This window comes from Antrostomus carolinensis, unplaced genomic scaffold (assembly GCF_000700745.2).
Source record: "Antrostomus carolinensis isolate BGI_N321 unplaced genomic scaffold, ASM70074v2 scaffold29246, whole genome shotgun sequence".
Classification (NCBI taxonomy): Eukaryota; Metazoa; Chordata; class Aves; order Caprimulgiformes; family Caprimulgidae; genus Antrostomus; species Antrostomus carolinensis.
The window spans coordinates 1-14,982 of record NW_010322973.1 but is presented as its reverse complement, the minus strand read 5'-3'; the positions used below and the strand labels follow the sequence as shown (position 1 = coordinate 14,982).

Sequence of the window (14,982 nt, the reverse complement as noted above, 5' to 3'; positions counted from 1 at the left end):
ATTTCAAATTTCTTTCAGATCCTAGTCTGTTCCCATGATCCAAATCATACAGGACTTTAGCCATCAGGGGAACATAGGCTCCATCACAAGTGTATGTGAGCCCTTTCCAATGACTGAAGATTTGCATCACCAAGAAGGTATATTTTTTTTAAGCACTCTCTGCACAGCTGAAGTTGTGCTTACCATCTTTTAACTTGGCTGTACATATCACAGATCAACAATGAGAGAAGCAGGATCAAAATTCACTTAACCAGAAGAAAAGGCATCACTGTGAGCAAAGCACGTACCTTTGTGGTATATAAAACATGTGCTGCGGAGAGGGTTTGTAGAGAACTCCTTCATACACAGGCCACAAACCACTTAAAATTCTGAAGAGTGAACTCTTTCCACAGCCATTGGGTCCAGTGATTAGAAGATTCATCCCCTCCTGGACCTACAACAGCAAAAAAAAAAAAAAAGCAAAGATGTTACTATGCAGTATATATGGCATGACACAGCATAAGACCCCTAGAGGGAGTAAGGTGAGCATTCATATCAAATTATCAACCCATTTCATTGATTATCTGTACACAGTTATGCAACTATTGTGGAAACAGTGGCATTACATACAATACATGGCCTCAAAATAATGAAAATAATTTCTAGAATGTCTGAGTATTTCTATGAACTACACTGATTATATCACAATGCCAATACACCACAGTCAGAATCAATCACTCTAATGCAGATTATGTCCAAAGGTGTTAATGGCATTACAGAGCAGTGCTATGCCCACTAGTGATAAATTTAAGCTATGGGAGCCTGATCAAATGATTTGGAAAGTTTACTTCACATCACCCTTTCCTGTATCATTACCAGTGTTATTTTGGCTGTGATGCATGTGGTCTTATTCGTTTGAGTACTACCCTGTGCATAAATGAGTTTATATTTATGCATAATCACAATGTCATTGTCTACACTAGACATAAATACATTGATATGTTGTTATTTTCTGTTGGTTTTGTCTCTTGAGCCAAATGAATAAACACAACTGTCTCCTTGACCATAAAGTTGTAATTTTACAAATCTGAAATTCCTACACTGAAGCCATTACAAGTTTTGCCATAGCTAGGACCCTGTCCTCCTAGTTGCTTCTTATACCAGAGGTGACAAGAGGAACACTCTGCTTTAGCTAAATTAAAGGACCTGCTGGAATTATTCATGTCAGTGTGTGAGGAACTGCACATCGGGACACAGTGTTCTGATAACTTCAACTATTTAAAAAAAAATTTAATATCTGCACTAGAACCTAAGATTAGGATATACATGGGAGTAATCCAGCAAAGGTCAACAATTAAAATTGTGAGCAGGTACCGAGTGCTATCTGGAATGGCTTTTTAAAAACAATACAAGTTTTTACTGAGTAAAGACTCCACAGCTGGGCTTGTGAACTACGCTGTCAACTATTAGTACTGCTCTTTGTGGTGATCAAACAAAACTACAGACTCAATTTTTTCACTGTTGCTGTGAACCCAGACTTTTAAAGGAGCCTGGGTGAGTAAACCATCCCAAGTTAATTGAAATTAGGTAAAGATGGATGCAGACTCCCACGTACATATTTGAAAATCTCAGGTTGGTTTTTCACCTGGCAACAGCACCAGAAATCCTCTCTTCTTTTTCTTTGAGCAGGATAAACTACATATGTCTGCCTCTATTGAGCTACTATGCCTACCTTTCTGGACTTTCCCTTTTATCCATATGCTCCTCCAAGTACTTAACATAAGGTACATGAATTCTGTGCTGTTTATGTTAATGTGATGGCAACAATCAGAAGATTCTTGCATATCATCTTACTTTGAAGTTTAGTCTGGAAACCACCACATCGCCATTCGGAGTAATAATAGGAACATTTTCACAAATAATTCCATGATCAACATCAATAACTTTCCCTAGAAAGAAAAAAATAAAAAAGTTTGTGAAACCTTCCATTAAGCAAAGGTATGTCAGTCTCTGTGCATGGCTGAGAAGTTAAAAAGTTGTTTGAAACTCAACAATTTATATGTGCTCCAGGTTCCCCGAGTGGAAAATCTGAGTAATAAATCTTAACTAGTCAGAAAGACACTGTCAGCAGTAGCCAAGAGTGTGCAGTGAATCCCAAATTTGATCACACATATAATGCACAATATGCGTCATAAATACATAATGCACCATAAAGACATATTTATTCACATCCTACCTGAACTTACTGTATTTAGTTTTAAACAGGTGGTCAATTATCAACCAGTAAAAAAGTTCAAGGACAGCCTTAACATAGACCAGTTTATCTTCTCTTGAGGATTTCATGAGAAAACACAATCTACTTTCACTACTAGCTCTGAAACTCTCAGCCCAGTTCAGTCTCCTCCAGCAACAAGAGCAAAGGAGAAAACAGTTCATGGCTTACTTCCAACCTCTTTCTGAAGTCACAGACACTGTAAACGTGTCTTGAAAGTATTTGTGGAAATCCATCGAATATATTTCACCTCAGTAGCTACACTTACTGTTTGGATTTCTGGCAAATTTAAATATACAATCTCAACCAGACATTTGGATACTCTGTAATACAAGAGCTTATAAATAAAGTCTTCTGGAAACAGTAAAAAAAATGAAGCCAACTAACTTCTCCATTGCCTGTTGACAGGCTTCTCTAATAGAACATCTGAGCTCCTAGACAAGTATCAGAAATTGTCTTTACAGACCAGATGCAAAGGAAAGATTTCTCTTTGTATTAGAAAGTGCTTATTTTATAATTTATATTAATATGAACAAAGAAAAATGGAACTAAAGAAAAAACTGAGTTTATTATAAAAGGACCCGAGAGCATTTCTTTCAGTTAAGGTTAGTCTTATATTCTCATGAAGAGACTCAACATTTTTCAATTGCTTACAACTTCCCCAAGTTCTAACAACCTGGGCAAAAATTTCTCTGCTATGTATCAGCCTAAAGGTTCTTTATTTTCTAAAACAAATTTTATTTAAAACAGTTCTGTGTTGTCAAACAGGGGATTATGGAAAACAAAAGTGGTTTGCTGTTAAAAAAAATAAATATTATTGCAGCTTTGTAACACTGACAGGCTCTGTTGCCTTCAGACTCCTACAAAGGTACCTGATAAGCAACTGGGAGATCAACCACACCACAGCAGGCATGTATTTTTTGATGGGTTCATCCAAATGCAAACAAATTTGGCTAACACATACTATTGTGAAAAACAGTATTTGTGCAAGATGTACAAAATTATATTTAAACTTTAAAATTCTAAATTATTAGATACACTATGTATATGACAATATTACTATCCATTAAAAATATTCTAATACTCTTCATATTTTCACAATGTTCTCATTGACAACAGTAAATGCAAGGCACAGCACAGACATCCCTTAGTTACTTAAACTCATATTGGATGATTTAAAAGGAAATAAGTAGCATGTGTTGAAAAAGCCTTTGGGGAAGCTGAATATTAAGATTTTTCTTTTCTAACAATGCGGACACATAAACCTATGTGAGCACGTGTACTTTTATTCACATATAAATCCACTCTGCAGGGATTTCTGAAGTATCAAGACCAAAAGAAAGCAGGAAAAACAGTATTACAATGGAACTGGTCATAAAAAGCATGGAGCGTGTGGCCTAGATTCATCTGGCCTAAATTCTACTAAGTCCTTGTGCACAATGCTTGGTATTGGCTAACTGCCTCTGAGAGCCTACAGCCACTCAGGAGCAAATGCTAGTCACCACGACTTAGGCAGAATTTGGGCTGGATTAAATGTGTGACTGTAGTGGAATCACATCTTTGAAACAGGCTGCAGAGAGAAAAAAAAAAAAAAAAAAAAAAAAAAGAAAAGGAGTGGGGTACAAGTAAACTGGACCAAAAGGGAACACGAACAGCATGTTTGCATAACTGAGCTGTATTTGGTTTTGTTTTAAAACACAGTTATCTAAAAAGAGCCACAAAATTATGTTGTTGCTCCAGGAACTACAAACCTTTTCTCTTGTACATAAGAAAATGTAACAGCTCTAAAATGCCATTTCTTTTAATGTCAGACAAATATTAGCAAGATGTACAAGATTAAGACATGAGCTGTTTCCCCAGCTATCCACCACACCGCATCAGATTGTTTATGAAGAACTTTGTCAGAGGACCTTTGAGAAATCTGTACTGAAGGGCAGCACTGTTGAAATTCTTGAAAGAAGTTATTTCATAAAAAGCACTTTGGTGCCTTCAACTCTACTGAGGTTTAAGTTTTCAGAGGCCAAAGGGAGAGAATGAGGCTTTTCAATAGCAAAGAGGAGAGAAGCAGAAGGAGTCTGCTGGGCAAATTGGGAAAAGCCCATGGCAAAAGCTGCCTTTAAGTACCTCAGAGGGAAGTTGGATGCAAGAGGAAGAGAGAAGAGGCACATAACAGAGCACGATAAGAAATGGATGTACTCAGAAAATGCTTTGGGGAGGGTAGAGACAGAAAGGTAGCAGGAACAGAAAGATACAAGATAGGGACAGGAGGCACAAGGTATGCATTGATCAGACCATTTGGAACGTGAAGGAAAGGGTAAAGTTGTCAGCCCATTTTCAGCTGAAAATTCCCACTAAATTATGAAAAAAATGAGCACAGGCTGATTTTTAGTCGTTGAAAATGAAGTAGTATTTTCATCAAAAACTACTGGATGAATCTGTTTTTCCCTCCTAACCCAAACAAAATAGCGTGGCATTTGAAGATGAAAATGTTAGTCTGTTTTCTAAAAAAAATCATTTGAGGAAAGCAGGCACTGTCCACATAGGAATAATACCACCACCACCAGTAACAGTATAGTTGAAATGCCTTTTTCATTTTCACAGAAAACATTTGAGCAATTTTGTGTATTAGGAAAGAACTGCATAAACACAGAGTTACAAAATAGCAGGAGGTTAAAATGGAAGGCAACACGGTCTCTGGAGCATTAAGGCTGAGAGGCTGACTTGTAGAAACAAAACCCCTGTTCGCCTCCTGTCTCACTGCAGTGGCCCCACGCACAGCGAAATACATACAAATATGAATTAATTACCTTTGATTTCTAAGGGCCCATCAATGTTTAATTCTGCTTTGTCTTCATTCTTGCTGTTGTTTTCAGACCCTTGAATAACAGCAGTTCTTTTGTAGATACCTCTCTTCACCTCATCAAAGACCGAGAACATGTTGTAGACACGGGCAGTGTAGCCTGCTAGCTCAGTAACCTGAGAAACAACAAAAGCCTGATTTCAGTTATAGTTCACAAACTCTGTAAATGAAATGTTTGGCCAAAGATTCATGAAAAACATTCCCAGCTATTCTGAGTCAGTGCTTCTCAAATGTTACTTTGGAAGGATCAACAGCACGTCTTTTGATGCCTATCAATTTTCATTCCTTGAGATTCTTTGCTAACCCATGTGACACCCACAGCTCCTATCATCCAGAAGACAGAGACAGTTTGAATGGGACAGGCTTCAGCCAACGTAAGCTATGATAGCTCCAGTAAATGAGGAGGTTGCAGGGACTGCTCTTTTCCATGGATCAGTAGAGTCTTCAACCAGCAGAGAATAGCTATCAGCATATCTGAAAAGAGAGAGTCTATCATACATGAGAAAAACAAAATCTCTGCATTTGCCTGCAAAATAAAGGTCCACAGAAGTTAGAAAAATTGGCATCTATAATTATTTATGTTCCCTTTCCTGTATTCCCAAAACCTCATGTAGCAAAGGTGTGCTTTTCTGTGTAAAACAGGCAGCACCGGGGCATCCTAACGTAAAATACAACATGAAAATGAAATCACTCTTTTCTTAACTGCATGCCAGAGTACCAGAGCTAAATCTGAGACCCTGGATTAGAACTGGGCATTTTTAAGATGGCAAGGTCTATTTAAAGGCTTTCTCAGAATTTTTTTTTTGTTCTTTTGTCATGATTTCCACCTGATGAAAACAGAAACAACAGATCTCTGGACCCGATAACTTCCTATTTGTGGGCAGCAACACCACCAAGAGCTCTGAAAGAACTGCCTCCACCTGCTGGCAGCAAAAAATTAAACCCAAGCACCTTATAAATGTATTATTAGATGGTTTTAAAAGATAAATTTTTATACTAAATACAAGGAGCAAGACTAGCAAGAAAATTAGTTCAAGATTATAAAATCATTAGCTTGCTGTGGTTAAACACATAAATCCCATGACTGAGTTCACCTGCTATGGGTGCACATAATTCCAATATAAAATCCTCTAAAAATTTCACTATTTGTGCCAGATTCAGAAGTGAGTGCTTGTACTGGCCATGTGGCCATCACTCCACTGGAGGTTAACAAGTATACAACGTCTAAAAGACAGTTTAAAAAGAGTAATCACTCAATGTTTGAATTCCATCAGCTGTACATTGTTTTGCACTACTGGTAATTGCATTAACAGCTGCAAAAAGTATTGGGCTAACAACACCTGAGGCAGCAGGTAGCACACAGGAGCTGTAACATCATTCTCCACACCAGAGTCTTCCTAGCACTTCCAGTGGGAGCTCATGCCAGGACTGAACGCTCCGCACACTGTCAGCATTGGCATCTGATGGAGAGAATCCTTCGTGTGATGAACAAAACTTGTACCAACTGCACCCCAGAAGAAATGTAACTTGTAGTAAAGTTCTAAAACATGATCCTACAAACTCGCTTTGTCAAAACTCTAAATACTGCCATCTAAACTACTGACCTGCAAAGAAAGGTTGAGCTTGAGTCATCTGCACACTGAATTACACCAAGTGGAAGGAGAGTGGATCAAATGGGCAAAAACTGGAACTTCACTACCACTTGAAGTGGATAGAAGTGCCCTGTCCTTTGGAAACTGCCTGAATTGCAAAATGGGAATGACAATGTCGTTAAAGTACCACAGTGTCACTTGAAGAGATGTATAATTGTAAAATTAAGATGGAAATTCATAGAACTGGCCTTTGATCTCATGCTGTCTGGATTAAAATCTCACCATGTTATAAACAAAGTGAGTTTGTTCAGTTGTTCCTAATACTTTGTGGGTATTTTTGTTTCCAAAAAATAAACCCACAGTGTTTGTAAGTCCCTATGTGCATTATATAAATGACTTAAATGTTGAAAACAAAATAGAAATTACATCAGTGTATAACAAGTTATCTGGCAGTATCTTTAGAGCAGAGGCCAAGCAGGGGAACAGCTAAAGGAGCATAGGTTGTAGTCACAGTCCATTAGAAGAATTCCTGAAAAAAGCAAATACTCTGTCTTTGTCAGAGCCCATATCTGAAGGTGTCAAACTACCCCTCCTCCTCCAATTTACAAAGCTGGAGCTGTTATGGCTGGATTCCAAGTAACGGAATCCACAGCCTTTGATAAGCTGCACAGCTCATGCATGTCTCCTCACACTGCACTGGGAAAAGGGGTCCCCACCAAAGGGACGAGCAAAAACCAATTAACAACTGCAGAACCAACATTCAGAAGGAAACGCTGAGGAGAATAACAGTGCTGCCTCACTTTTCCTTAACAATGGCACCAAGAGAAACCCCAAGAGAGAGCATAGATGAAAGCCCAACTTTACTGGAATTTGGGTAAGGACTTGAAACATCATCTCTGGTCTTCCAGATAAACATCCCACACTTCTAGACTATTTTCTGTCCCAAGCTAGACTTTTTCCTGCTAAAATTTCTCTACTTTGCAAAATTACTTATAATTTAACAAATTCATAAGATACTGAAAACAGCCCCACAGTTTAGGTGGCCAGGAAATATGTATACAGTTCTCTTTGTGCTTCATACAGAACATGACGCTTCCAACAGAAAAGTCCCAATACACTGGAGGCAGAAAGCCTGAATTCAGGTCTGTGCTCCAAACAGAGGAGGAATTTGAACCTTTATCACTCACATTCCAGGAACTTCTATTGCTCTCTGATGGCACCTGAACACAGGTATTAAAAATGACATTTACATGTTGCACCATACTGGCAGCTGTGCACTTTAGACTCTTTGTGGACTTAACTCTAAAGATCAAACTATCAGTTCAAAAATCTCCATGGTTTTAGTTGCAATAGAATTTGCCTTTAAAAACTGCACTTTCTTTTTTTACATTTTATATTAAACATAAATTCTGTTTTACTTTTTTTTCTCTTCTCTTCTCTTTCATGTATGACAGATGTACAGTACCTCTTTGTATGAAGACATAATCCTTTCAATAGCATCTGCTCCAGAGATCAGCAAGTTTCGTGATGTTGTAAAAGCTTCTGTTCTTTCACTAACCATTGCCTGTTTCTGGCCATCTTCCAATTCTAAAAGTAAAAAAAAGTTTTCTGTTAAAATATTCTTCTGAAAATTATCTCTACAAATTAAATTATGATTAGAATGTGAGACATTACAGAGCAGCTTTTAAATTAAGAAAAAGTTAACTCTATGAAGACAACTTTTCAAAAAGAATTGGTGAATGTAACTAGCATAGATAGCTTGGTGACAAAGAATAATTGGGATTACATGGAATTAATCTTCTTATACAAAACATCTTATTCTTTTTACTATTTGTCTATCTATATAATATTCCTTTTAATATATCATTATTCAACCTTAATTTTGCAAAATGTGAAACTGAAGCACTGATCTGAAATAGATTTTTAATATCATTTTTACTATTTTTGCAATTATTCATTTTCAGCCTTACTTATTTGCTGGCTTCATGTAAAAGGAAACATTTACATTGATGGAAATTTGGCAACATGACTATATTTCTGTAAGAAAGCAATATGCTCTGTTATTACCAAAGGCATCATTTAAGTAGGATACCTCTCTCTCACAACACAGTTCCTCTCTTCATCTAACTCCAGAACAAAGTTGTGATGCTTTGTTTATGTCACTGCATCCTATTAGCAAGGAAACTCTTGCTCCAAATAAAGGAGTTGTCTCATAAGAACGTGTCAGCAGCCACAGGCAAAGAGGAAACAGCAGCAGAAATTATGGAAGATACATGAGAAATAAATGTTTACATTTAACATATCTACACATACTCTTGCTACCACGTGGCCTGCAGATTTATGTAGCACAGTCAGCTTGCAATGTTTGCTTCCTGAAGGAATCAAGATTTAAAAAGAAGAGGCTGAATATTTTAAGACTGAAAGTTGTTTCAGTTTAACAGTTGCATCTACAAAAAAGAAGACAACAATGTGTAGCAAACAACTCTTAAAGATTTTTCACATACAAGACTGAGAATGAAAGGTCTCAAGGGTTTTCTGCATCACATAACATATATATTTTTATATTGCTTAATTTTGTTGCAGAACAGGGTCTGGATATTTTTTTTTTTTTAAGTTTGTAAAGCTTTTTAAAGTTCCTTTTTTAAGTGAAGCTGCTACTAGGCATCAGGCTAGGCAGGGTAATAGGTGGATCCAGTGTGGCAACTCCTGTATTGGCAATTGTTATTAACATCTTCTGTAATGCTTGCACAATGCTTACAGTCAAGACAATCTAGGAGGAATTCCCTGCAGGTGTAATGTGACTGTAAATTTTATGGGCTAAGTCAAGCAACGCAAGAGTATAGCAAAAAATACTTTTCTACTCCGTAACTGTCTCACCTCCTTGACAAGATCCAAATCTAGAAATCTGGTGTCTAGAAATCTACATGCAGTACCAAAGACAGGTGTCTTCCTGTCTTTATTAGTTAAATCTAAATGTTATTTTGGTTTTATTTACACATCCATAAAGATATCCCTACATAACTATATCTGAATCACAGAACATACTATGGACAATTGGGAAAAGCTTTCTTTAAATTCTTACATGATAGTTTTGCATATATATATATATATATATACACACACATATACACACACATCCCATCTATATATTTACACCCCATCTATATGTTATTTTTCTTGATCTCAGATTTTTTTATATCAGTTTTAATTTACATGATAGTTTTGCATATATATATATATACATATACACACACATCCCATCTATATATATACACCCCATCTATATGTTATTCTTATTGATCTCAGATTTTTTTATATCAGTTTTAACTAATTGAGATACATGTTCAAACTTTTGCTTAAATTATACAACAGCACCACACTGTCAACTAGTTGTATGTAATCCAGCCACCTGAGACACAATGAGAGGCATGCTTTTTTTTAAAGAAAAAAAAAAAAAAGAGACAGAGAAAATCTCTTGTAAAGGGAGAGAGTGCAAAACTCCTGCTCATGTAGTTCTCACTTATTTTAAAAAGTCATTTCCACTCCAAGAAGGAAAAAAAAAATGAGGGGACAGAGAGAATTCAATTAATTTATTAGTAAAAACTAAATTGAAATTTGTTTCTTAATTCTCAGAGAACAAATTTTTGCTCATCTTGTTGAGATTACAGCCCATGTTACGCAGAACCACGAAAATTAAATCATTTAGGAATCAGCTATGGCATAACGACACTAATGCAGCATTCCTCCTATATGTAAATGCTGCTTCCAGCACCCAGGCTAGCTCATCTAGCAGGATTTCAGAGATCTCTACAAACCACTGCAGCAGTCATTGCAGGCATACTTTTAGGGGTATTTGAAAAATTAAAATTATATAGAATTTATGAGCATTTCACCGTTCCAAAACACAAGCTCTTATATTACATGTCTAATCCACCAAGATTACTTTTCTTGAACTTTTCATCCACAACTTTTCAAATGGCTGGCCTCTGGTGTTTGAAGAAGTGGTGCATTGTAACAGGGCAGACAGACTGTCTCAGTTTCATACAGAACCTAACATTTCTCTTTTCATCTTCATTTATGTAATTGATAGTCATACTTGTTTTATAAACAAAGATAAGCGTTCACTGTGTCTAGAGAAATCAAAGTCTTGCTTTCAAAAATAGTTACTTTCCAGAAACTGATGAGAGACATAATACAAATCGAATGAGAAACGTTATAAAGTGGGAATCTTGGCTTTGCCAGTTAATTTCTTCCCTGAAATATGTAACAGAATTAGCAAATTCCAGTCAGAAATATCATAGTCGTGGAAGATTTTTTTTTCTTGCAGGATTTTTTTTTTTTTTTACTTTTTTTTTTCCTCCCTGCCCCTGAAGAAGTGTACAAAATCTATTGCTTTCCACCTTTAGTCTCAGCTCTGGTCATGGTACCAGTTTTGTGCATTTCCCTGATTCTGGTAATTTATCCTAAAGTAATAAATCCACTATCTGTTCCTTCAGATATGAACAAACTTGTATCTGACCTGCTGAGGCATAAAGCACTGTCTTCCCAAGCAGGCCAATGCTAAGTTCAGGTCTGCTTGATTCTTTGAATACCTGTTATATTTCAAATTGGTCTTGAGAGTGTTGATTTGTCAGTATTATGTTTGCAATCTATCATTACAATACACCTCAGATCTCCATAATAAGACCTGTGCTTTAATGTTTTATGTTGCGGTTGGCAAATATTCTGCCACTTTACAACATGAGCCACCACTGCGTCTTTCTTTTCTCCCACATTTGAAAAGTATGCAAAGAATACTCTTGAGTAACAGGAATGGTATTTAGTTTAGCATGAATACAAGTCTATTTTTTATTCATGCTGTAATAACAAGGAGATATTTACAATGAGTGGTTAAAATATTTTTTTCTTGACTGTACTCATTCCCGTCTTAGCACAAAGACTCTTCCTACTTTTTCTGTTGTGCTGATAAACTTCACTGTGAGGTGAAATGGCTTTGTAAGAACTTTTCTGTTCACAATAGGACCTCCTGATATTTCTGAAGCTGTTACCGGGGTCCTGATACAGTGTCCTCCTGAGCCATGTGAAGGGCAGTGGCTCGGACAGTTGAACACCCAGCCGTGTGCCGACACAACTGCAAGCAAGCGAAACCATATGGAGGCTGCACAAAGTCATTCTACAGGTCAAACCAAGCTTGTCCAGTTGGACAGCCCTGACTTGGAATGTAACTACTCAGATCTGCACTGAAACAAATTCACGCATTCCTGATTGAATGTGCCCAACATTGTAGGTTCTGTGCTTAAAGATCCTGTGGAATTTGTAATACATCCTGTGGTTCTAATTGTGCATAAGGAAGCCTCTTGAGGCAAACTTCCCCACTTGTCTTTCATTATCCCTCCTTAATTCCATTTCTTTCTGCCCTTTTTTTAATAACATCTGCAATAACAACACTACTTGAAGTCTTGTCTCATTTCCTAGAAAGCTGTGATGGGATGTCAAAACTTGTACTGTCCAAGCCTGGAACCTGAATTTCACCTGCTCTTCTCCCAGGGAGTCAGGGAAAAACAGAGGTTCCTAACACATCAACATATAAGAGAATAATTGCCTATAATTACCCATAATTACACTATGATTTATGGAAGGAGGAGATAAGCATTCTAGGAAAGTTAATAGTATCATTTAGTAAAGTAGCAGGAGATGTTGCAAAAATCAGCCTGACAACCCAACAGTGGCTAGTGAATAAGGACTGCAATTATCATTATAATCTCATTTGACACGAAGACCCTCTAAGTCCTGAATTCACGCTGTTCATCAAGCTTATGTTCAAAGTTGTACCTTTCACATTACTCTTTCCTCAGCTGACTTGCTGTGCTTGAAAGTTAAGCACAAGACATGGACAGGGGGGTTGGAACTAGATGATCTTTAAGGTCCCTTCCAATCCTAACCATTCTATGATATGATTGTAATAAAGTCTATGAATAATAAATAGATAAGAATGGCATTCAGGGCAAGTACACACTTTTGAGGATGTAACTTTAAAGAAACATTTGAAAATTAAATAAAAAACTGTATTACCGCCATCTGCAAATCCTGTTGCGGTGATGATGGGCACAGCGACCATAATCATACCACAGCTGCTCCAGACATACTTCATCAGGAACTGCTCTATCATGATGTACCATAAACGTTTGGACAAAATGAGATTCATTTGGTCTGCCAAAGCCTTGTAGCTTTTCTGTAGTTGTTTCATTTCTACCTACAGTTAAAAAAATAAAACATTTATTCAAAGATGCACATGTCATACAAGATACATTCACAGACATGCATTAAAAACATCAGGTACCCAAAGCTGTGACTTCTGAGTCACATCTGCTGCGTGGCACTTTATTTTCAAAGTGCTGCAGTTTTCACAGAAGTGCACAGCTTTATGGAAGTCAGTGGACCTGGTTCTTATTCACGCCATCACCCCTCAATAGCACACTGGCAGGTTTTCAGCTCTTTAAAGATGACTGATATATACAAGAACAACATACAAGGCAGTCACAACATTCTAACAACCAAAATAAGATTGATTCCACATCCCTTTAATGACGCTGCAGCTGTACAGTTTCACAGCAAATGAAACTCCTCCTATTGGAAAGTGTTTGGGGATCAATTATCTCCAATGACTTAAAGCTGCAGAGCTGATCCCTGAAATACAATGCTGCTTGGTTTTGTAAGCAGTCTGGAGGAAGAGAGAACTATCCCAAGAGGTTTAACAAGTCAAAAACAGTCGCAAATCAATATGATACAATGCAGTTAGTTCAAGCCAGTATATGTGGGAATTGAAAAAATGTTTAATTTAGCTGCACTTAAAACATTACTATAGGCAGTTTTTGAGACTGATTGCTTCTACCAAAATAAACCGCTTACATTATATAATCATTGCTTGGACTGAAGGAGTAATACTTCAGGCTGGTTTCCAGCTTTCATTTTCACCTTACATGAAAACATTTTTTTTCCAAATTGTGTTTGAAACATGTTACAGCCAAAATTCACTTCTAATAAAAATATGAAGAGTTTCTTAATAAGGTGGCTTTAAAACAAGCCATTAGTTTATGTAACTGTGACTGCTGAAGTACTGTACTTAAGCTATTTTAAGACTCCGATGACTACATCTTTGCTTAGCTATGTAGACAGAGTGTCAAAGGTTGTAGTGCTCTCTGTGCTATCACAGTTTTCCCCTAGACTTTCTGGTGTGCCCTGATGCTATTTCCGCAGCATTAAATCTGGTAGTTCATAAACATCAGTCAAAAAAAAAAAAAAAAAGCCTGGAAAAGTTAGGCGGAACAGACTGGGTGGGGGAAAAACAAGAACAGAGATTAGCTTTCTAGAAAAGCATAGGATGGAGCTGCAAAACAGGAACATTGTCAGAGCACAAGGGAACTACGGTTCACTCCCCCCAGATACCGCCTGTGAGACAGCATTTTCCTAGGAAACGGGAAGTGCTAGCTGTAAACAGGTTTAAGTGTCAGAGGGACCCAAAATGCTCGGGCAGGGCAGCAAGGGAAGTGCAGGTCAGCTTTGGCACTGCAGGAGCGACCCCAACACCCTCCAATTTCTCTCCTCCTTACCTTGTGCCCCCGGTAAAAAGCGATCTCTTCCACGTTGGCGATGATGCGTGAATGCATGAAGCGCAGGTAGCCCTTCTTGTGTGCCTCCTCAGCCACCAGCTTGCCAAACTTGGGCGAGCAGGCTTTGAGCACACGGGCTGTAGCGTAGACGACGAGCCCAGCCAGGAGCGTGGGCCCGATGGGGTTGGCCCCACGGGACCGCGCTGTGCGGATGAGGGTGTAGGAGGTGAGCACGACATCCAGGATGGGCTTGGTGAGGTTGGAGTAGAGATGTGCCACGGACTGCGAGAACATCATGATGTCCTCGGTGAGGGACTGGTCAGGGTTGGCCAGCCGCCCATCCATGCTGATCACCCTGTAGTAAGTCTGGTTGGCAAAGTAGGTCTCATAGGCGTGATCCACCAGGCGCGTGCGGAAGGCGAGGGCCAGCTTGCACTCCAGGTACCGTATGGTGCTGTTCACAAAAGTAGCCGGGATGGCAATCATCAGCCATTTGATTAATTTGAAAACAAAGCTCCTGGGCTGTTTTTCCACGATGCTCTTCACAATCTTCCCATCGAGGGCTGCCACATAGATGGAGAGGAAGGTCCTGGAAACCAGGGCGACCGAGTGGAGGCACAGCAAGCCCAGCTCGGCGCTCACCAGCTTTGGGAAGAACAGCTTTCGAAG

The 14,982-nt window shown here is 38.2% G+C and overlaps 1 protein-coding gene across 1 annotated transcript; it reads right to left on the bottom strand.

Annotated features, from left to right (window-relative positions):
- Positions 1-287: 287 nt before the first annotated feature.
- On the bottom strand, positions 288-14,976 carry LOC104517926 (ATP-binding cassette sub-family D member 2; the record flags this gene model as incomplete). The annotated part of the gene is made up of 6 exons (XM_010170452.2): positions 288-433; positions 1,834-1,928; positions 5,059-5,227; positions 8,169-8,290; positions 12,776-12,956; positions 14,314-14,976. Coding segments are annotated over 6 exons (1,376 nt in total), but the record flags the coding sequence as incomplete, so codon positions are not given.
- Positions 14,977-14,982: the final 6 nt, after the last annotated feature.